General features: G+C 52.6%; 2 protein-coding genes across 5 annotated transcripts in view; one reads left to right on the forward strand and one right to left on the reverse strand.

Moving 5' to 3' along the window:
- Plcd3 (phospholipase C delta 3) overlaps positions 1 to 15,532 on the forward strand; it is a 23,585-nt gene extending 8,053 nt beyond the window's left edge. The window contains exons 2-15 of one of the 3 annotated variants that reach the window (XM_085829520.1): positions 4,819 to 4,986; positions 5,069 to 5,297; positions 5,810 to 5,939; positions 7,046 to 7,274; positions 7,536 to 7,737; positions 7,862 to 8,006; positions 8,629 to 8,781; positions 10,665 to 10,811; positions 10,960 to 11,110; positions 11,836 to 11,952; positions 14,065 to 14,231; positions 14,482 to 14,617; positions 14,708 to 14,857; positions 14,937 to 15,532. In XM_085829520.1, coding sequence (XP_085685646.1) covers positions 4,819 to 4,986; positions 5,069 to 5,297; positions 5,810 to 5,939; positions 7,046 to 7,274; positions 7,536 to 7,737; positions 7,862 to 8,006; positions 8,629 to 8,781; positions 10,665 to 10,811; positions 10,960 to 11,110; positions 11,836 to 11,952; positions 14,065 to 14,231; positions 14,482 to 14,617; positions 14,708 to 14,857; positions 14,937 to 15,025 — 2,213 coding nt within the window. In that variant the 3' untranslated portion in view covers positions 15,026 to 15,532. The remainder of the gene's footprint in view (positions 1 to 4,818; positions 4,987 to 5,068; positions 5,298 to 5,809; positions 5,940 to 7,045; positions 7,275 to 7,535; positions 7,738 to 7,861; positions 8,007 to 8,628; positions 8,782 to 10,664; positions 10,812 to 10,959; positions 11,111 to 11,835; positions 11,953 to 14,064; positions 14,232 to 14,481; positions 14,618 to 14,707; positions 14,858 to 14,936) is intronic. The other 2 variants (XM_085829521.1, XM_021177027.3) reach the window with 2 other exon arrangements.
- A 1,139-nt stretch (positions 15,533 to 16,671) lies between these two features.
- The window catches only part of Nmt1 (N-myristoyltransferase 1), a 39,924-nt gene continuing 36,180 nt past the window's right edge, over positions 16,672 to 20,415 (reverse strand). The window contains exons 12-13 of one of the 2 annotated variants that reach the window (XR_015044942.1): positions 19,007 to 19,860; positions 16,672 to 18,729 (exon numbers count right to left, since the gene is read on the reverse strand). Coding sequence is in view for 1 of the 2 variants with exons in the window: in XM_085829524.1 (XP_085685650.1) it covers positions 19,840 to 19,860 (21 nt within the window). In the remaining variant the exon portion in view is untranslated. Of the gene's footprint in view, positions 19,861 to 20,415 lie in introns of both variants that reach the window. The other variant, XM_085829524.1, reaches the window with a different exon arrangement.

Here is a 20,415-nt window from a genome sequence, read left to right on the forward strand (position 1 = left end):
GGCTGGCTGATTAGCATATGCATACATCCTTGCACACGCATAAGCACTTCTGCAGATTCGACCACGCCCTCTGCCCAAAAAGTCATAAAGTACAATTTTAAAATACAGATGCCCAAGTGCCAGCTCACGCCTGCTCTGGCCCCGGGAGAACCTGATACACAGCTAGGGCTGAGAACCCAGAGCCCAAGGCATCAGCTCTGAACTCGGGAAAGACTGGGAAGGGCTGTGGGAGAATGCAAAACATTTAGCCGGTCCGTCTGCTTTGGCTTCAGAGTCTTCCCGAAAATATTAGCTGGAGCCAGGCTCTGGGAGATAGAGAAGACCTCATTCTAAGCCTGGGTTTATTAAAGTCTCCTGAGATTTGATACAGCGTGTTGTTTTGTGGTTGTGGGTGGTGGTGGTGCATGCGCGTGTGCCTGCATGTGTGTGTGCTCACGCGTGCACGCGTGCACACCTGCATGCTTGCTCAAACGCCAGAAGCAAGGGCCCTGCTCAGTTTCTCTTGGCCTTATCTCCCCAAGACAGGTTATCTCTCAGAGCCCGGAGCCTGGCTGCTGGACAGCAAACCCAGCAATCTTTCTCTGGCCAACTCCGTGGCCCTGGGATTACAGGTGTGCGCAGCCACAGCTGGCTTTGATGTGGGTTCTGGAAATTGGAGCTCAGGTCATCAAGTTGGAGCCACAAACTCTCTATGGCTGAACATCTCCCGGGCCTCGATGGTTTTTTGTTTCCTTAGACGGCTGGTTTTCTTGAACTCACACCTTCTGTCTCAGCTCCCCAAGTGCTGCTGGGATTTGGGGTTTACAGATTTGGGACACATCTTTTTTTCTTTTTTCCTTTTTTTTTTTTTAAATTTCTCCCTGTCGAACTCAGAAATCCACCTGCCTCTGCCTCCCAAGTGTTGGGATTAAAGGCGAGCACCACCACTGCCAGGCTTCTTTTTTGTTTTTATTCCTCTTCCTCCTCTGTTGTTTAAGAAAAACAAACAAGGCTAGAGAGATGACTCAGCGGTTCAGAGCACTGACTGCTCTTCCGAAGGTCCTGAGTTCAAATCCCAGCAACCACATGGTGGCTCACAACCATCCTTAAGGAGATCTGACTCCTTCTTCTGGAGTGTCTGAAGACAGCTACAGTGTACTTACATATAATAAACAAATAAATAGATAAATAAATATTTAAAACAAACAAACAAATCAAGATCTTACTATGTAGTTACAGCTAGCTTAGAATTTGACATGTGGACCAGACATGGCCTCAGATTTATAGAGATTGACCTGTTTCTGGCTTCCTTTTTTTTTTTTTTTTGGGGGGGGGGGTTTCGAGACAGGGTTTCTCTGTGTAGCCCTGGGTGTCCTGGAACTCACTCTGTAGACCAGGCTGGCCTCGAACTCAGAAATCCGCCTGCCTCTGCCTCCCGAGTGCTGGGACTAAAGGCGTGCGCCACCAACGCCCGGCTTGTTTCTGGCTTCCTAAATCCTGAGATTAAAGGCATGCACCACCATGCTTGCCCCTTGTTTGTTTTTAGGATTGATTTTATTTAGTGTGTGTGTGTGTGTGTGTGTGTGTGTGTGTGTGCACAGGCGTGGGTTGCATGAGTACCTCAGATCCTTGGGAGCTGGAGTTATGAGCCTGGAACTGCCTCCAGTGGGTGCTGGGAACCGAACTGGGTGTCCCGGGAGACCAGCAGAAGCTCTTCGCCATCGGGCTGTCTGTGTAGCTCCTTTTATTTATGTTTAAAACAGAGTCTCATTCTATAGCTCAGGCCAGCCTAGAACTCTGTAGTCCACTCGGGCCTTGAGCTCAAGGCCTTCTTCTTTTTTTTATTTTTATTTTTATTTATTTATTTATTTATTTATTTATTTATTTTTTGGTTTTTTTCGAGACAGGGTTTCTCTGTGTAGCCCTGGCTGTCCTGGCACTCACTTTTGTAGACCAGGCTGGCCTCGAACTCAGAAATCCGCCTGCCTCTGCCTCCCGAGTGCTGGGATTAAAGGCGTGCGCCACCACGCCCGGCTATTTTTTTTTTTTTTTTTTTTTTTTTTGTTTTTTCGAGACAGGGTTTCTCTGTGTAGTCCTGGCTGTCCTGGACTCACTCTGTAGACCAGGCTGGCCTCGAACTCAGAAATCCGCCTGCCTCTGCCTCCCAAGTGCTGGGATTAAAGGCGTGCGCCACCACGCCCGGCTTTTTTAAATTTTTGTTGTTGTTTTTTTTTTGTTTTTCTTTTTTTTTTTTAAGATTTATTTATTGATTATATGTAAGTACACTGTAGCTGTCTTCAGACACTCCAGAAGAGGGCGCCAGATCTCGTTACGGATGGTTGTGAGCCACCATGTGGTTGCTGGGATTTGAACTCTGGACCTTCAGAAGAGCAGTCGGGTGCTCTTACCCACTGAGCCATCTCACCAGCCCCCCTTTTTTTTTTTTTTTTTAAAGATTTATTTATTATATGTAAGTACACTGTAGCTGTCTTCAGACACTCCAGAAGAGGGCGTCAGATCTCATTACAGATGGTTGTGAGCCACCATGTGGTTGCTGGGATTTGAACTCCGGACCTTCGGAAGAACAGTCAGTGCTCTTAACCACTGAGCCATCTCACCAGCCCCCTCAAGGCCTTCTTCTTGCCTCAGCCTCCCGAGTCCTGAGATTGCCGGGGTGAACCACCAGACTCAGTTTTTTTAAAAGGAGAAGGTTCGGTTAGTCAAAGAGGGTGAATGCTTCTTGGTGAGGCAAATCGGGGAAGGCTTCCTGGAGGAGATGGTAGCTGAGTTTGTCCTTGAACTCAGCTACAAGAGAAGAGAAAGAGAAGCAGAAGAGGACTATCACTACAAAGAAGGGGTGGGGGAGAGAGAGAGAGAGAGAGAGAGAGAGAGAGAGAGAGAGAGAGAGAGAGGCAGACAGACCCAGGTCAGACTTTGCAGTTAGGCAAGCAGGAGCCTCGGAGTCATAAGACAAATCCAACATTGGAGCTTCCTAAGAGAAGGGGGGTGGGGGTGAGGGTGGGGGTGAGGGTGGGGGTGGGGGTGGGGGTGAGGGTGGGGGTGAGGGTGGGGGTGAGGGTGGGGGTGGGGGTGGGGGTGAGGGTGGGGGTGGCAGCTCACGCCTGTATTGCCAGCACTCCAGAGGCTGAGACAGGAAGAATGACATAACTTGAGGGCATCTTAGGCTACCTAGTGAAACTCAAGGCAGCCTGGACTACAAAGTAGACCAGGTCTCAAAGAAAAAAATGAATCAGTTGGGGATGGGGTGGGGATGGGAGGACTTGTAGCCAAAGAGATGGCTCAGGGGTTGCAGTGGTGGAGCACGCCTTTAGTCCCAGCACTTCAGAGGCAGAGGCAGATGGATTTCTGTGAGTTCAAGGCCAGCCTGGTCTATATGGTGAGTTCCATACATAGTCATAGTGCTACATAATAAAACCCTGACTCAAGAAAAAGAAGAGAAAAGAAAAGGAAAAAAAAAAACAGGGAGGAGGGGGGCACGTTGTCATTTGCCCCACTGTGGTTTTGGCGTTTTGTTTTTTCAATTTGATTTAGTTGCCAATATTTTAAAAATGTGGTCACTTCCCATTCCAGATGCAGATTCCTGGCTCTGGAAACTCTGGGCCTTCTCCACTCCTGGCTGTCCCTTGTCTGAAGGGTGTGGGCTCTCCAGTGAGCCTGGTCCCCTCCTCTCCCCCTGTCCCCTCTGGCGGTAACCCTTTGGTGTCTTCCCTTGTGGAGATGTCTCTGAATGAATTCCAGCAGAACTGGCCAGCGCAGGCTCTGGTCTTTGAGCTGGTGTGATCTGAACCCTCCAAGGCAGGGCAGGCTCTAGTACCCCGGGAGTGCTGGACCATGCGGCAGGTATTCATGTAGTCTCTATTTGTCAGCTGGAAAACTGGCTTAGTGCAGTCTCAGGCTAGTGCCACCAGGGTCATGTACCTGGGAGGTGACAGGGTTGGAATATTATTACACAGAGCTTTGAATGTAAATCTTGCTCTCCCCTTAACTTCTGCTACCCAGGGTGTTTGAAGAAAGCAGGAGGAGAAATATGGACCCTGGAGAAGGGCCCTGCAATGCAGTGGCCCAGGCGCCTGGAGCACGGGACTCCTGGAGCCCTTAACCTGATGCTCCTGAGGGCAGAGTGGCTCCCGCTGCTCCTGCAGTGGCTTTGGGAAGGCAGAGGCAAGGAAGGAAGGAGCTCGGGGTGCAGTAAAATTTAGGTTAGATAACAGTGTGGCTACTTTCCTGATGGCTGCAAGTTTCACATGAAGGAAAAGGTTGTTGGTGGCCAATTCTGAGCTTGGAGGCTTTAACAAAGCTTTAAGGTTGTATTTACATAGTTGCATATACATGTATCTGTGGCTTAGAAGACAATTGGCTGGAGTTGGTTCTCTACTCTTATCCTGTGTGTGTGTGTGTGTGGGGGGGGTGTCTCTCAGGAATAGAACTTAGGTTGCCAGACTTGCAGGGCAAGCATTTTATCCACTGAGCCATCTCACCAGCCCTTGAGGTTTTTGGTGGAGGCGGCTGGAGGAAAGAGTAATCCGCAGTGTGATTTGAGATCCAGGCCCTGTGTTTGGGAACTGCGGAAACCACAGTATGCAGCAGAGGGCCTCCTGCTGGTCAGCCCGCAAGGGGCTCCAAGCTTCAAGCAGGTGACAGTGGTGATGTGGCTTGTTAAAATGATAGCGTGCAGGGGGAGGGAAGCGCTGGCTGTGGAGAAGCTGTCAGAGGACCCCCTCCCCCACATCCTTCACCAGCTGGGGGACAGTGCAAGGGACAGATGGACAGGGATGCTACCCAGCACAGCCAAGCCCAACGCCCCATGTTTCCCTGCAGGCCTGACGGAGGATGAGGATGTTCAAGCCATGCTGCGGGGCTCCCGGCTCCTCAAGATCCGCTCACGCACGTGGCACAAGGAGCGGCTGTACCGGCTGCAGGAGGACGGCCTGAGCGTGTGGTTTCAGCGGCGCATCCCTCGCGCGGCTTCTAAGCACATCTGTGGGTGTGGGTCAGGGGTGGCTCGGGACGGGGCGGTAGGGACAGCAGAGGGCGCCTCGGCTGACGTCTGACCCTGCCTTGATCACAGTCTTCGTGCAGCACATCGAGGCTGTCCGGGAGGGTCATCAGTCGGAGGGCCTGCGGCGCTTCGGGGGCGCCTTCGCGCCAGCGTGCTGCCTCACCATCGCCTTCAAGGGCCGCCGCAAGAACCTGGACCTGGCAGCGCCCACTGCGGAGGAGGCGCAGCGCTGGGTGCGAGGACTGGCCAAGCTGCGGGCGCGCCTGGATGCCATGAGCCAACGGGAGCGCCTAGACCAATATCCTGCCTGGCTGGGACGGGGGACCTGTCCTTCCTTAGACGGTTCCTGATGTTCTGAAAGGGGGGAGGGTGTGTGGAAGTTCACCCTGGCCTGGTCTGGCCTGAGCCTCTAAGCAGAAGCACTGTCCCCACTCCAGGGAGGAAACAGGGAGGCCCTCCTAATTTGGGGAGCTGAACTCTGTGAAGACATTGCCTTTGTGCTGGGCGCGGTGGCACACGCACTCGGGAGGTAGAGGCAGGTGGGTTTCTGAGTTCGAGGCCAGCCTGGTCTACAGAGTGAGTTCCAGGACAGCCAAGGCTATACAGAGAAACCCTGCCTCGAACCTCCCCCCCCCACCCCCCCCCAAAAAAAAGAGAGACATTGGCTTTGTGCTCTGGGAGCCCCCAGGCTAAGAGAAAAGTACAGTCCCTAATTCCAAAGTCACCCTAACTGCCACCAAGTAATGACAACCTGTTAGTGTAAACCAAAGGACCTAGTCTATTGCTGGTTTAGTTCCTGAGCACACACACCTGGATCCATTCCTATCTGCACCGGGCTGACTCCGACCAAGACAGTAAGATGAGCTTCAAGGAGATCAAGAGCCTGCTGAGGATGGTGAACGTGGACATGAACGACATGTATGCTTACCGCCTCTTCAAGGTGAGCTCTGCCCCCAGATAGCTCTATCTGTATTTTTGTTGTTGTTGTTGTTGCTGCTGTTGTGTTTAGATAGGATCTTACTAGGTAGTCCAGGTTGCCCTTGAATTTGTGATCCTCCTGCCTCAGCTTCCGGAATAGCTGGGTTTTTTGATAGGTACCATCAGGCCTAGCTATATCTCCAGCTTTTTTGGTATGCAGTCACCTCTCCCTGCAGAAAGGCAACACCTGAGCCTGGTTAGTCTTTTCCAGCCAGGTGTGGTGGCGCACGCCTTTAATCCAAAGACTAAAGGCAGAGGCAGAGGCAGGTGGAGTTCCGTAACTTTGAGGCCAGCCTCATCTATATAGCAAGTTCCAGGCCTGGAGACGCTACCAAGTAAAACCCTATCTTCAAACAAATAAAACCTCTTTTCCATTCCCCGGAGCCACGGGACCAGAACCCTTTAGCAGAGCCCAGACATAGTGTGACACCTTCAGAGCCATCTTGAGCAGCAGAGTCGTTTTCACGACTCCCGGGCTGCGGGGCACCACTTGTACATGGGACTGTGTGGCTTGCACGAGGGAACACAAGGCAGACACACTGGAGTGCACAAGTGTGCATAGTTCTCCACAGTGAAGGACCTGCCCCTACATCTCTTGTGTGGGAGCTCTGGGGTGCACAGGTGACTCCATCTGTACATTGATTGTGGGACATGGCAGAGACGTGTGCGGATGCCGAGTGTGACAGCCTGGGCCCTGAAGAAACAAGGGAGCCACGTGCCTGTGCTCAGGCCCACATGGCTACTCGGAGAACTTATTTCATTCACTTCTGCTCACTGACTTGGTAGCTCATGAGGATGGTAAGTATATAGGGAGCACAATTGTGGCATAAGTCCTGCCTCCCAAGGCCACCATTTTGTCCCAAATCCTGATCTTGATCCCTGGGACGGTTGAGGACTCTGGGAGGCTTCCTAAGACTATCCCTGCAGTTCACACGGGTGTGTGCTCAAGGAACTGGAGTCTTAGGAAACAAGAGTTGCTGCTTTTCCAGTTGTCAGGGTCCTGGAGTGTGTCACCTGGAGTGTGTCAATTCAGTTCCCTCCTCTGAGCCCCACCTCCCTATTCTCCAGGAGTGTGACCATTCCAACAACGAGCGTCTAGAGGGGGCCGAGATAGAGGCGTTCCTACGGAGGCTGCTAAAGCGGCCTGAGCTGGAGGAGATCTTCCACCGGTACTCCGGTGAGGACCGGGTGCTGAGCGCCTCTGAGCTGCTGGAGTTCCTGGAAGACCAGGGCGAGGATGGTGCCACCCTGGCCTGTGCCCAGCAGTTCATCCAGACTTATGAGCTCAATGAGACAGGTGAGTAACTACAGTTTAGTCTTTGGATCTCCAGTCAGGAAGCTCTGCCGTCACTGACTGTCCCAGGCTGGTCCCCTCTCCTCTTCTAGGTATACACGTACAATGTGTTTGCCCCTCGGGGTTCTGTGGGAGATTAGAAGACGTGGTGCAATGCAGTCAGTCAGCAGCCTAGCTGTTCTAAGTGAGCCATGGGTGCTGTTTGAACCTGGACACGTGCCTCTCCCCCCAGGTAGCCCCACCCTCTCCTCCTCTTCCCTGTAGCCAAGCAGCACGAACTGATGACGCTGGATGGCTTCATGATGTATCTGTTGTCGCCTGAGGGGGCCGCCCTGAACGTGGCCCACACGTGTGTGTTCCAGGACATGGGTCAGCCCCTCGCCCACTACTTTATCTCGTCCTCTCACAATACCTACCTGACGGACTCTCAGATCGGAGGGACCAGCAGCACAGAGGCTTACATTAGGTACAGTGTGTGTGTGTGTGTGAGATCATGAAGTTCTACTCTGGGTTTCCTGGCTAAGCCTGCCCACTGGCCTGCTCTGTGGCACACCCACAGTTTCCCTTATCCGTCTGTCTGTTGATTGTAGGGCCTTTGCCCAGGGATGCCGCTGTGTGGAACTTGACTGCTGGGAGGGACCGGGAGGGGAACCTGTCATCTACCATGGCCACACGCTCACCTCCAAGATCCTCTTTCGAGATGTGATCCAGGCTGTGCGTGACCATGCTTTCACAGTAAGTCCCTGGGACCTCATGCCCAGCCCCAAGGCCGTCCTAGTGACCCCCTTGCCCCGCCCATAGCCCGATGCCCTTCCCAGAGCATTTGTTCATCAAGTGCTGTGAGAATATCAGGCCACGAGGTAAAATAAAGCTGAGCTGAGTCCTCCCTCCTCCAATCCTCCTGGCTAACAAATGGGCTGACATCACCCAATTTCCAGAAGTAAAACCTTGGGGCTTGGTGGGGGGACGGGACTTAGTCCTGACTGCTGAGTGGATACCTCATATGCTTTACAGTCATCAGGGTAGCCAACCTCATAGGCGACAGCATCTGCCACATCACCTTGAAATGGTCAATGTCATTAACCCTGAAGGAGCGTATTTCTAAACAGTTGCTGAAGCTACCCCAGTCTCCCAACAGTCCACCCTCTTCCTGAGACCAAGCTCTGACCGCCGGCAGGCACTTCCATACCCATCCTGGTGCCAGTGTGCCCCGTGCCTTACAGACTTGGTCCCTTGGGGTGGGTTTTCACACCTCTACCTTTGCCTGCCTGCCTCGAAAGAACTGACCACCATGTGTAGAAGAGGGGCCAGCAGATGGTGGATTCTGAACTGTTACCTGTGCCCCCCATCCCAACAGTCGTCCCCATATCCTGTAATCCTATCCCTCGAGAACCACTGCGGGCTGGAACAGCAGGCTGTCATGGCTCGCCACCTTCGAAGCATCCTGGGAGACATGCTGGTGACACAGGCCCTGGACTCACAGAACCCCGAGGAGCTGCCATCTCCTGAGGTGATGTTCCCACATCCATAGCCTGGGAGGTGGGTCCATCTGACTGGAATGCACCCCAGTCTTCACTCACACACTCCCTCTAGGCCAGGATCCCTCATCTCTTTCTTCCTGGACCTTTTCCTGCTCGGTTTAACTGGCATCTGCCACCCAACTGCTGCCCTCTGGTTCCTCCTTTTGTTTATCTGAAACAGGGTTTCTCTGTGTAGCCCTGGCTGTCCTAGAACTCACTCTGTAGATCAGGCTGGCCTTAAACTCAGAGATCCACCTGCCTCTGCCTTCCAAGTGCTGGGATTAAAAGTGTGCGCCACCACGCCCGGCCCTCATTCTTGACCATCCACTTCCTGGGCCTTCTGTGTCTAGCTCTACCTGGCCTGGTTTGTGTCCCTTCTCATAGTGTACCTGTAGGCCCAGCCACTTCCACCTCCATGTCCTGAGTTGACACTTCCTCGACCTAGATCTCCCTTCCCAGCCATCTGCGCTGGCCAGCTGCCACCTGCTTAGGACCACAGATAAGTAGGGCTGGACTGTCAGTACACACTATCACTCTCTTCAGCCACACCAGAAAAGGCCATCGAACCCCATTGCAGATGCTTGTGAGCCACCATGTGGTCGCTGGGATTTGAACTCAGGACCTCTGGAAGAACAGTCAATGCTCTTAATCGCTGAGCCATTTCTCCAGCCCCCCATCTTCCATTTTTTAATGTGTGTGAATTTTTTCATATATTCACACACCTATGTACACAATGTTTTTCTCATTTATTTACTTGTTTCATTGTTGCTCTTATTTCGAGACAGGACCTCATATAGCCCAGGCTAGCCTCCAACCCTTTTTTAAAAAATATTTTTATTTATTTATTATTATAAATAAGTACACTGTAGCTGTCTTCAGACACACCAGAAGAGGGTGTCAGATCTCATTACAGATGGTTGTGAGTGGTGACTGAGTTGGGGTTGCTGAGATTTGAACTCAGGACCTTCGGAAAAACAGTTGGTGCTCTTACCCGCTGAGCCATCTCTCCAGCCCGCCTCCAACCCTTTATGTAGCCGAAGGTGACCTTGAACGTTGGGATTACAGGAGTGTGCTACCATTCCTCGTTCATTCCTGGTCTACATGATGCTGAGGGTAGAACTCAGGACGCTGTGCATGACAGGCATGCACTCTTATCAACTGAGCTACTGACTCGGCCACGACTGGCTTGTATTCTTTAGCCCAGGTTGACCATCAAGTTGACATCCAGAAGGTTGTGGGACAGAGAACTTTATTGAGACAGAAGGATCAAGAGATGGAGGCTAAAAGCTAGGAATAGTGAGTGGCACATGTCTGTAATCCAAGCACAATCAGGAGTTCAAAGTTACCTTTGGCTACCTAGTGAGTTGGGGGCCAGCCTAGGCTACATAAGACTGTCTTGGAAACAAACAAAAAAAAAGTAGTATAAAAATATGTGCTGTAGTCATTCCTTCCAAGAGAGAGCTTTCTGCATTGGGCAGTAACAGCGGATACCTTTAATCCTATCACGGTGGAGGCAGAAGCAGGCAGATCTTTGTGAGTTCCAGGAGAGCCAGGGCTACCCAGAGAAACCTTGTCTCAAAAACAAAAACAAACAAAAAAACGAAAAAGGAAAGATCTTTTAGGAAGAGTGCTCCTTCCCTGTGCCCGAGCTGCCTCTGAGCTGTGTGAGCTGCTGTGTGGCACTCCCATGAAGGACACATTTTCATACACCCTCTCCATCAAAGGCCTAGAGGTGAGATCACTTCTTCCTGTTAGGAACAAGCCCTCCAGTCCTCCCGCCCCCTCCCTACCAGCCGCTCTCCCCAGTGGTGCCTGACCACCCCGCTGAAGGGCTTGCCTGAGGGCTTCACCTGTCTACCCCTGGCCTCTACAGCAGCTCAAGGGCCGGATCTTGGTGAAGGGGAAGAAGCTGCCAGCTGCTCGGAGTGAGGATGGTCGAATTCTGTCAGACAGGGAGGAGGAAGAGGAGGAGGAAGAGGAGGCAGAAGAGGCTTTGGAAGCTGCAGAGCAGAGGAGGCGAGTGAGTGTGTCTTGACAACTGGGTCAGCAGGCTGGGTCCTGCTGCGGGCAAGGGGGTGGGGCAGCAGAGAAGGTTGGGAAGGAAAGGGAAGTGGGGTGGGGGAGGGGCTCTTGAACTTAGTGATTCCCCACTGAGGCTGGTTTCCCAGGCCAAGCAGATCTCCCCAGAGCTCTCAGCGCTGGCTGTATATTGCTGTGCTACCCGCCTGCGGACCCTGGATCCCAGTCCTGGCCCGCCTCAGTCTTGCACGGTTGGCTCCCTCAGCGAGCGCAAGGCCAGGAAGTTCACCAGGGAGGCAGGTAGGGACCAGACTCTGGATATCTGGGGACATGGGGACAGGGGAGCATGGAGCCCTCCGGGCTTGGGTGGTGATGGTGGCGGTGGGTGGAGGATGGGCATCCTAGAGTGTTCTCAAGATTTCAGAGGGCTGAGGACATAGGAGGACCAGGTAAAGACTCTGTCTTTATGAGGGCCTGGCTCCAGGCTAAGTGTGGGTGCAGAGCCACAGAGGAGAGAGGTTTGGAGTAGCCTTCACCACAGGCATAACCAAATGGTGGTCAAGGCACCGGCTAGCTAGCCAGCCAGGCTAGTGCCAGGGGCTAGCAGAGCCTGGAGGCTATGAGACCAGGAAGGCTTCCTGGTTCATCCCATGTCTGAGAAGACGTCACTGCAGAGGAGGGAGGAAGCAGAAGAGGAAAGGACTCCAGAGAGGAGGTACAGGTCATAGGAAGACCTAGAGGCATGGCCACTGTAAGAGTCCCAGGAACCTAAGGCATAGCTAGGGGTGTGGGCAGGGTGAGTGACAGGGACCAGCATTCAGTGTAGGCTGCAGTCAGGCTGTGTGGCTGTCAGGTGTCCCTGCCTCTATCTGGTCCTTAGCAACCCCCTCTTTCTAGTCTCACCATAGGTCAGGAGAGAAGGAAGCTGGGGTGAAGTATGTGTGGGGGCGGGGCGATAGGGCCTGGAACTGGGCCAGGGACAGGAGCCTGGGTCCTATCATAATCCTGTCCCAACTTTGCCCCAGGGACCAGCTTTGTCAGGCACAACACTCAGCAGCTGACCCGAGTGTACCCACTGGGGCTGCGGATGAACTCGGCCAACTATAACCCCCAGGAGATGTGGAACTCCGGCTGTCAGCTGGGTGAGCGGGGCTGCAGGCAGGGAAGTCTCTGGGCGGGGATGGGTATTTCAGCAGTGGGCAGCCACCCAGCTTTCTAGAAGGTGGGAATGCATTGGTGGTTAACGGGCTGTCTGAAATGTAGGTTCATTCGTTCCTAGCAGTATGGAAGTGACATTCTGTTTTGTTGAGCCAGAGTCTCGCTATGCAGCTCTGGCTGGCTTTACACTCCTCTGCCTCTGTCTCCCCAGGGCTGGGATCATAGGTGAGCACACCACGGTCAGCAAAAAAATACACTTTTTCTTTTTCTTTTCTTTCCTTTTTCTTTCCTTTTTTTTTTTTTTGTTTTTTGTTTTTTGTTTTTTGTTTTTGGTTTTTTGAGACAGGGTTTCTCTGTGTAGCCCTGGCTGTCCTGGCACTCACTTTGTAGACCAGGCTGGCCTCGAACTCAGAAATCTGCCTGCCTCTGCCTCCCGAGTGCTGGGATTAAAGGCGTGCGCCACCACGCCCGGCCCCTTTTTCTTTTCTTGAGACAAAGTCTCTGACTGTCCTAGAACTCACTGTGCAGAGCAGACTAGCTTCACCTGCCTCTGCCTCCTGAGTACCGAGATTAACAGCATGCGCCACAGTGCCAGGCCAAAGGTTATATTTCCGTGTGGTACTCGGGTGGTAGAAGGCAGGGGGTGCAGTAGTTCATGTTCCTCCTTGGCTACTTAATGAGTCTGAGGCCAGCCTGGGTTACATGAGACAGTTTAAAAATACCTAAGAGAAAGTTACTTGTTTTTGTATGTTCCTGTGTGTGCACATGTGTGTGTGCACGCATGTGTGCATGGATGCAGAGGCTAACATGGGGTATCTTTTCAGATCTCCACTTTTTTTGTGTAGGAGTGTTGCTATGCAAGCATCTGTGTTGCTATGCAAGCATCTGCATCACATACATGCCTGTGGAGGCCAGAGAGGGCTCTGGACTCTCTGGAACTACAGTTACATACAGCTGTGAGACACCACATGGATTCTGGGAACCGAATTCACATGCTCTGTCCCCAACTGCTAAGAGTCATCTCTCTGTCACCTTAGTTTGTCAGACAAGGTCTTTCACTATCCCTGGGGTTTGCTCTTTTAGCTAGGCTGGGTGACTAGTGACCTTCCCCCGCCCCTATCCCAGAATCCACCTACCTCTGCCTCCACAACCCTGAGCTCAGAGAGACATACTTCTAGGCCTGGCTTTTTCATAGGTTCTGGGGATTCAAACTTGGGGCCTCATGCTTGCCCAGCAAGCCCTTTATCCCCTGAGCTGTTTCCTCAGCTCCCACAAGTTAGATCTTTCTGAAGGTAGACATTAACAACTGGCTGGGGTGGTGGCACAGACCTGTAGCCCCGGCACGCAGGGGGCAGAGGCAAGAGAGTGATGAATTCAAGGCCAGCTTTGTTACAGAGGCCAACCTGGGTTATGTGGTCAGACTGGACTGAAACAAACAAAACTAGCAAGAAAGGAATTCAAGGGCTGGGGAGATGGCTCAGTGGTTGAGAGTGCCGACTGCTCTTCCGAAGGTCCAGAGTTCAAATCCCAGCAACCACATGGTGGCTCACAACCATCCGTAATGAAATCTGATGCTCTCTTCTGGAGTGTCTAAAGACAGCTACAGTGTACTTACATATAATAAATAAATAAATCTTTAAAAAAAAAAAAGGCATTCAAAATCTTTATTTCCACATACACACACACACACACACACACACACACACACACACACACACACTCACACACTCCCTTACCTGATGATTTTGCCAAGTAAATACTGAGATGAACAGATTCTGGGAGAAAGGGCTTGGCCAAAGGAGACCATGACCCCTTTGGAGGTAGATAAGCAATGCCAAGCTTTTTCAGGTCTTGGCTCTGATCTGAGGGGTGGGGGGCCAGGGGTGGGGGTGGGAGTCTTTGTCATCACATCCCCCCTCCAACACCACTTCGCTGTTCTTGAAGAAATGCAGGGAGGAGGTGACTGCATGGTCCCCTCCTCAATAGGTCTCGACAGGGACTGGGCATTACCATCTGTCCAGCCTGGCTTTTCTGAATCTGAGGGGAGGAGAAAGCCGCTAAGATGCTCCTGTTCGACCCTGTTGTCTATTCCACAGTGGCTCTGAACTTTCAGACTCCTGGTTATGAGATGGACCTCAACACAGGGCGCTTCCTCATAAATGGGCAATGTGGCTACGTCCTCAAACCTGCTTACCTCAGGCAACTCAACACCACCTTTGACCCTGAGTGCCCCGGACCCCCCAGAACTACTCTGACAGTCCAGGTGAGTAGGCTGGTCCAAGTCTCCACCTCAGGTCAAGGCTAGCTCTGGGGAGGCACCAGCCTGTGGGGAAGAAAGACAAGGGAGGCCAGGAATGGGCCTGGCATGAGGGTAGCCCACGGGTGAGCATTTGTGCAGGAAGGACAGTGTCAGCATGAGGACAAGGAACTTGGAGCTCCAGAGGGGCAAGGGTGGGGGTGTGGGTCCTAGTGGGGAACAGGCAGAAGCTGCCCTCCCTCCCTTCCTCCTTTAGGTGTTAACGGCCCAGCAGCTACCCAAGCTGAACGCAGAGAAGCCCAGCTCCATTGTGGATCCTCTGGTGCGCGTGGAGATCCATGGGGTGCCCGAAGACTGTGCCCAGAAGGAGACAGACTACGTCCTCAACAATGGTGAGTGAGCCCTTGATTGAGGAGGGAGGGCCGTTGATGGGGGATAGAGGCCTGGGACCAGTGGACCCTAACTACATCCCTGTACCCTAGGCTTCAACCCCTGCTGGGAGCAGACTCTGCAGTTCCAACTGCGGGCCCCAGAGCTGGTGCTGGTCAGGTTTGTGGTAGAAGATTATGACACCACCTCTCCCAATGATTTTGTGGGCCAGTCTACACTGCCTCTCAGCAGCCTGAAGCAAGGTATGATGGATGGTAGGGAGTGAGAAGGGAAGGACAGGATGGAGTCCCAGCCTCTCACTTGTGGCTGCCTTCCCCCCAGGGTACCGCCACATCCACCTGCTGTCCAAGGATGGAGCCTCGCTCTCTCCAGCCACGCTCTTCGTGCACATCCGCATTCAGAACTCTTGAGGGCGTCACTGACTTAACCCTAACATCAGCAGGGCTGGCGTCGTGGCACGGAGCCCTCTGGAGCAGAAGACCATGGGAGTCCCAGCCCCTCACACCAGGTCCCTGTCCAGGTCACCAGGTGCTGTGCACGCCTGGGTGCTGGGAGCTGTTTGGTTGCTCAGTGAGAGAGAGGACCGTGATTGGTGTCCCAACCAGTGGATTTCAGGGGCCTCCAACCTTGGGGCTCTGAGGTGGTCTCAGATTCCCTGGTCTTCAACTTGAGGAGCAGGACACGTGTCCCCCTGCCCTCCAGCGGGGCTATCGTAACCTCCATCCCTGAGAAGGGCACAGCCACCCTCACTGCCTCCTTTCAGGGCGAGCAGAACCCCAGAGCCTCCTTCCCCTTAGGAGAAGGGACTTTTCTGGCTTCTCCTTCCCTTCCTGTCTCAGGCAGGCGGGGAGCAGCTGAGCCCTGGGAGAAACCTAGCAGTAGGTTTGTAACTTGTGTCATAGAAGAGCCCAAGAGGGCAGAAGAGTAACTATTTAAAAAAAAAAAAAAAAGTAAAGAAAAAGTGTATCTTTCCACTTTATTCCCCAGGCCCATGGGGAGAGGGACAGGCCAGAGTGGGGGCCTCAGGCCTCTCCTCTCAGTGGGAGTTGGGTTTTGTCCAAGACGGCCAGGGGTGGCTACAGGAGGCATGATGGCTTTTGGCTTAAAGCTGCTACCTGTACTAATATAAGGTTCCTTCCCCTCTCTCTGTGTACACACACACACACACACACACACACAGAGCCTTACATGGAGAGGGAGAAGGCCCAGCTAGGGTACATCCCAAAGGCAGGGCCTAGCAAAATAGCAGAGATTGGAAGGGGGCTGGGAAGATGGTGCAGCGGTAAGAGTACTGACTGCTCTTCTGAAGGTACTGAGTTCAAATCCCAGCAACCACATGGTGGCTCACAACTACCTGTAATGAGATCTGACGCCCTCTTCTGGTGTGTCTGAAGACAGCTACAGTGTACTTCACATATAACAATAAATCAACTTAAAGAAAGAAAAAAAGATTGGAAGGGTTGGGATGGGTAACCTCCACGGAAGACAGTAAGACGTAAACGCAGGTGACTGGGCCTGCTCACCGTCATGTTAGAAATCTCCCTGAAGAGCCTTTGCCACGCAGAGCAGGCTTGAGTCCCAAGGTCAATTCCCAGTCCTGCAGCATGCATGCCTCAGCTGTGCCCGGTGGGACAGGCCCTTAACCCCTCTATCTAGGAGGTTCAAGCAAGGCCAGCTGAGTTTCAGGGCCAGCCTTGGAAACCTAGTGAGACTATCTCAAAAAGTATGTCGGCAGTTAAGGTGCTCATTACAAAATGGATGATCTGAGCCCAATCCCTGGAGTCTCATGGAAACATGGGAGGGGAGACTGGGTACCCTGTGGCACCTGTGTTGCGCATGCACGCACACGACTGTGCAGGGCTTAGTGGCAGGGTTCTTCCTTAGCTCGTGGCTGCTCTTCTGCATCAGTACCAGCCTCTCTGTGGTAGGTGGGAAAGCCTGGGGAAGAGTCCTAAGCACCCTGAAAGAAGTCTTGCAAAGCTGTCCGGGTGTTGGTGGCCCTGGGGGCCCCTCGCTATACTACCTGCCGCTGACCAGAAGAACACAGGAGAGAGCAGACTGTTGAACTTCCTTTATTAGAAACAAGCGAGAGGCCCGGAGTGGAACAGTACATTGGGTATCCCAGCAACGAACGCCCCCAGCACAGCCCAAAGAAAAGCCAAGACAATAGAGTGGAGCTCTCCGGCCCTCAGATGCAGCACCTGAGGGCCACAGTTAACACTTTAGTTTCATTCCATGAAAACTGCCCCAACTCTCCTCCTCGGGTGCAGTCCGTCTGTAGACCTGCCTTCACTCTGCAGCAAGACACAATGGGTCTCCTCTGGTTCAAGGACAGGCAGACAGGGCTAGAGGGACGCTCTAGCTCCCTTTTCTGAGAGTCTTTCTCTCTTAGACGTAGACAGCTCCATGAAACCTCTTCAGAGCCCTGGGGCCCCCAGGTTAGTTGAATGCTGGTCATCTTTGGAGACAGAATTCAAAACCACAAAGAGACCTGCCTCTGGGCTTCAGAGCGCTAGCAAGTGAGGGCAACAAATGGCAGAAAGAAGGGGCAAGGCCTGAAATTTTCTATTCAAAAGAGGAGTGTTAGCAGAGCTTGGTGTGAGCCAATCCTCAGATAGCAATACCTTCAGACACAGGTCTGGGTGGGGACAGCAAGCCCACGCAGGCCTCAATCCAGAGTTAAGGCCTTTCTACCCAGCTCACTTTACAAACTAGTGTCTATGGCAGCATGGAGAGTCGATCCAAAGGCAGGGAAGGAAAAGGTGGCCTTCAGGACACGGCAGAGGACTAGGGTTAGGCTCATAGAGGCCTTCTTCCAACAGAGGCTGCCTGAGGCAGGTCAGCTTGGATGCCCCAAAGCCCTTCTTGTTTGGTCCAAGCTAGTCACAGGGCTGTCATACTGTGGAGTAGCTCTGAACCGCACAAATGGTGCTCTTTAGCCCCTAATCCCACGAGGGTTGAATGAAGACACCAGAACGGTTTAGATAAAAATAAGACTTAAAAACAACCCCTGAGCCAACTCCTGCAGACCTGGGCAGGGCGCCCATCTCAAGGCAGCGGCAGAAGCAAAGCAAGCCACCTGGTTTTCGGGACAGAGGCCTTGCCAGCAGCTCTTCCAGAGCATCCCCCTGGGGTTCACTGTTTTTGTCCCATGACCAGGGTCAATGAAACCAAAGCTCACTCCAGAGATTTGTGTTCCCCAAACCCCAGAAGCAATTTGAGCCGAGGGCTGGCTTGCAGCTGATAGAGAGTAAGACAGGAGGGCTTTCCACATTCCAGGCCCGCCCAAGAAGGAAAGCCTTGAGCACTCTGTCCTTTAAAGTGTGGGCACTTAGGGTAGTGTCTGATGATGGAGGCTGAGGGGAGCCCCGCCTCTGACCCCTCCCTTCTGGAGAACTCAGTGCACATTTTGCCAAGAACAATAGTTTCTTTGGTCTGAGTATCTTGGAGTCACAAGTCGGCCACCTTCGCTGGCACTTGCAGTTGGCAGCACAGGACAGTGAAGGGAGGAAGGTCCCTAAGCCTCTGATGAGAATCCTCCAAGCAGAGCTTCTGTCTCCACCAGCAGTCTACCAAGCAGGACTCATCCCTAGCACAGTTTCCTTCAGCAGAGGCGATGTGGCATTAGCTTCTGCAGGCCACCACCAGAAGCCACAGCATGCCTCAAACCCCTGCTCGCCTGTACGACAGCGTCATTCAGTTCTGGGGACAAGGCTGAACCTGGCTAGTGGCTAAGGCTTCTTTCCCCTATAAAGTCTCCCCGACCCCCAAGATGCCAAGAGGAGAAAGAGCAAAGAAATTCCCTACTATGTGTCACATGGCGCTTTCTCTCTTGTAGCACAAGCTACAAGGAGACTGGGTGTGGCTTGCTGACAGTTCAGCTCAATCCTGGGCCACTTGGCTCAACACTGCTCAAGAATGCCCACACGGGCGGCCAACGTGGTCAGGGGCTTGACTACTTCTGGAGAAACTGGCAGCATCGAATAAACATCACTACCACCACAAAAACCCACAACAGCACCGATGATGATTAGACTCAGACACTGGCAATGCCGCCGCCAAATCTAGATCATCTCTAGTTACTGCTTCTTGCGGCCACTGTGGGCTGGGCGCCCTGGGAAGGAGACAAAAGAGCACAGGAGATGGCTGAGGGGCTGAAGGCACAGGCAGGGGCTGAGACTCACTGGCCTGGGCATCGCCACACCACACCCACACCACACCTGCTCAGCCTCCCTGGGAAACCAGCTCCCTCCTTGCTCTAATATGCCTTAGACAGAGCTTGCGCTCATGTGGTCTCAAAGAGGTTCCAGATTCTACAAAAGGTCCAAAGTTCCTTTCAAAATGTCACCCATCCTAGGCAGTGAGGACAAAGTCTCTCAGAGGACACATACCTGTTAGGCTGCCAACAGCCAGCTCAGAAGCCTTCTAAAATCACTTGGTAGAATAGTGTCCTCTGGGACAAGGCCCAGGAGATGGAAGAGGGACTTGATTAATGAATCTACTTCCATGATTGTCGCCACTTCCTGGTCTCAGAATGCAGTAGTCTGGCCTCTGCCCAGGGCCAGTTCCACCCTAAGAGCTTGTCCTGTCATGCTGGAGATCCGAGCCCTCTCCTGAGCTGGCAGTCCCTCTCCTTTACCTCCTTGCTCAAAGCCTGCTTGGCAGCCAATTCCAAAGGGGAACAGGTGAGGCTCCCCAGATCCTCTTTCTCCTGCTCCCCCTGACAACAGCCACCACTCCTGAAGAAACAGTAGCTGTGCAAAGCACATCTGTCCGCTGCTGTCCTTGGGCTCTCATTGTGAAGAATGACCGGATTCAGCTTCTTTCTCATCAGAGACCAGACATCCTTGCACATTTGGAACATGAAAGATATTTAGAATATTTATATATATATAATATATATACTTTTATTATTCACCCGTTAACTCCATAATATGCCAATCACGAGCTAGGTTTCAGCAGTTACATTCCCTTGATCACGGCTGCATGAGCATGTTAATTCATTGAAAATAGGGAGACCAGAAACATGGCTAAAGGTGACATCACGCAGCCTACGCCATCGCAATATAATTGTCAAGTTCGCTGGCGGTTTGGTAAAGCCGGTTCAGTTCTGTTTTGTCTGTCAGAGATCTCACATCTGTGAAAGTTGGACCAACAAGTGGCAGGGTTCCGTTTCCTGGTTTGGATTCTCAGTGCCTTTATCCAGAATCTCACTGGCAACTGGTTACTGTAACACCAGCCCAACCTAGGAGAGCCAATGGGGAAAGGTCATGTTGAGTTGACAATATGCAGGAACTTTCCTGCCTCCCCAGACGTGTAGGTCAGGTCTACTGAGCTCAGAGGAAAATGTCTGCCATGGGAGAGCAGATGCCGAGCCCAGGCCTCTTAACCCAGCCTTTGCTGGGTTTCTATTTCCTTCAAGGAGAACAGTGGTGGCATCCTGAAGAACACTGGGCCAATGACTTCCAAAGCAGCTCCCGGTCAGTGCATCATAGACACTGACGGGTCCCCTGACCGACCACCCTGCAGTGGAAGGTGAAGGGGCAAGAAAGGGCCACACTGAGACAGGACAGGCAGCCTAGACCAGGAAAGGTGGATCTGCAGACCCTAACCAACCCTAACCTCATGGGTTAACTCCTGAGTCCCTCAAAACTGCATGCCTGATGGTGCAGGTCTTATTTCCAGCTTCCTACCGAGAAGGCAAGAGGCAGGGGGATGTTAAGTTCAAAGCCTGCTTGGGCTACAGATTGAGCCAGCCTGAAAGACTTAGATCCTGAATCCAAAAAGAAAAGTCTGGAGG

This window comes from Mus caroli, unplaced genomic scaffold (assembly GCF_978045245.1).
Source record: "Mus caroli unplaced genomic scaffold, Mus_caroli_1 scaffold_13, whole genome shotgun sequence".
Taxonomy (NCBI): domain Eukaryota; kingdom Metazoa; phylum Chordata; class Mammalia; order Rodentia; family Muridae; genus Mus; species Mus caroli.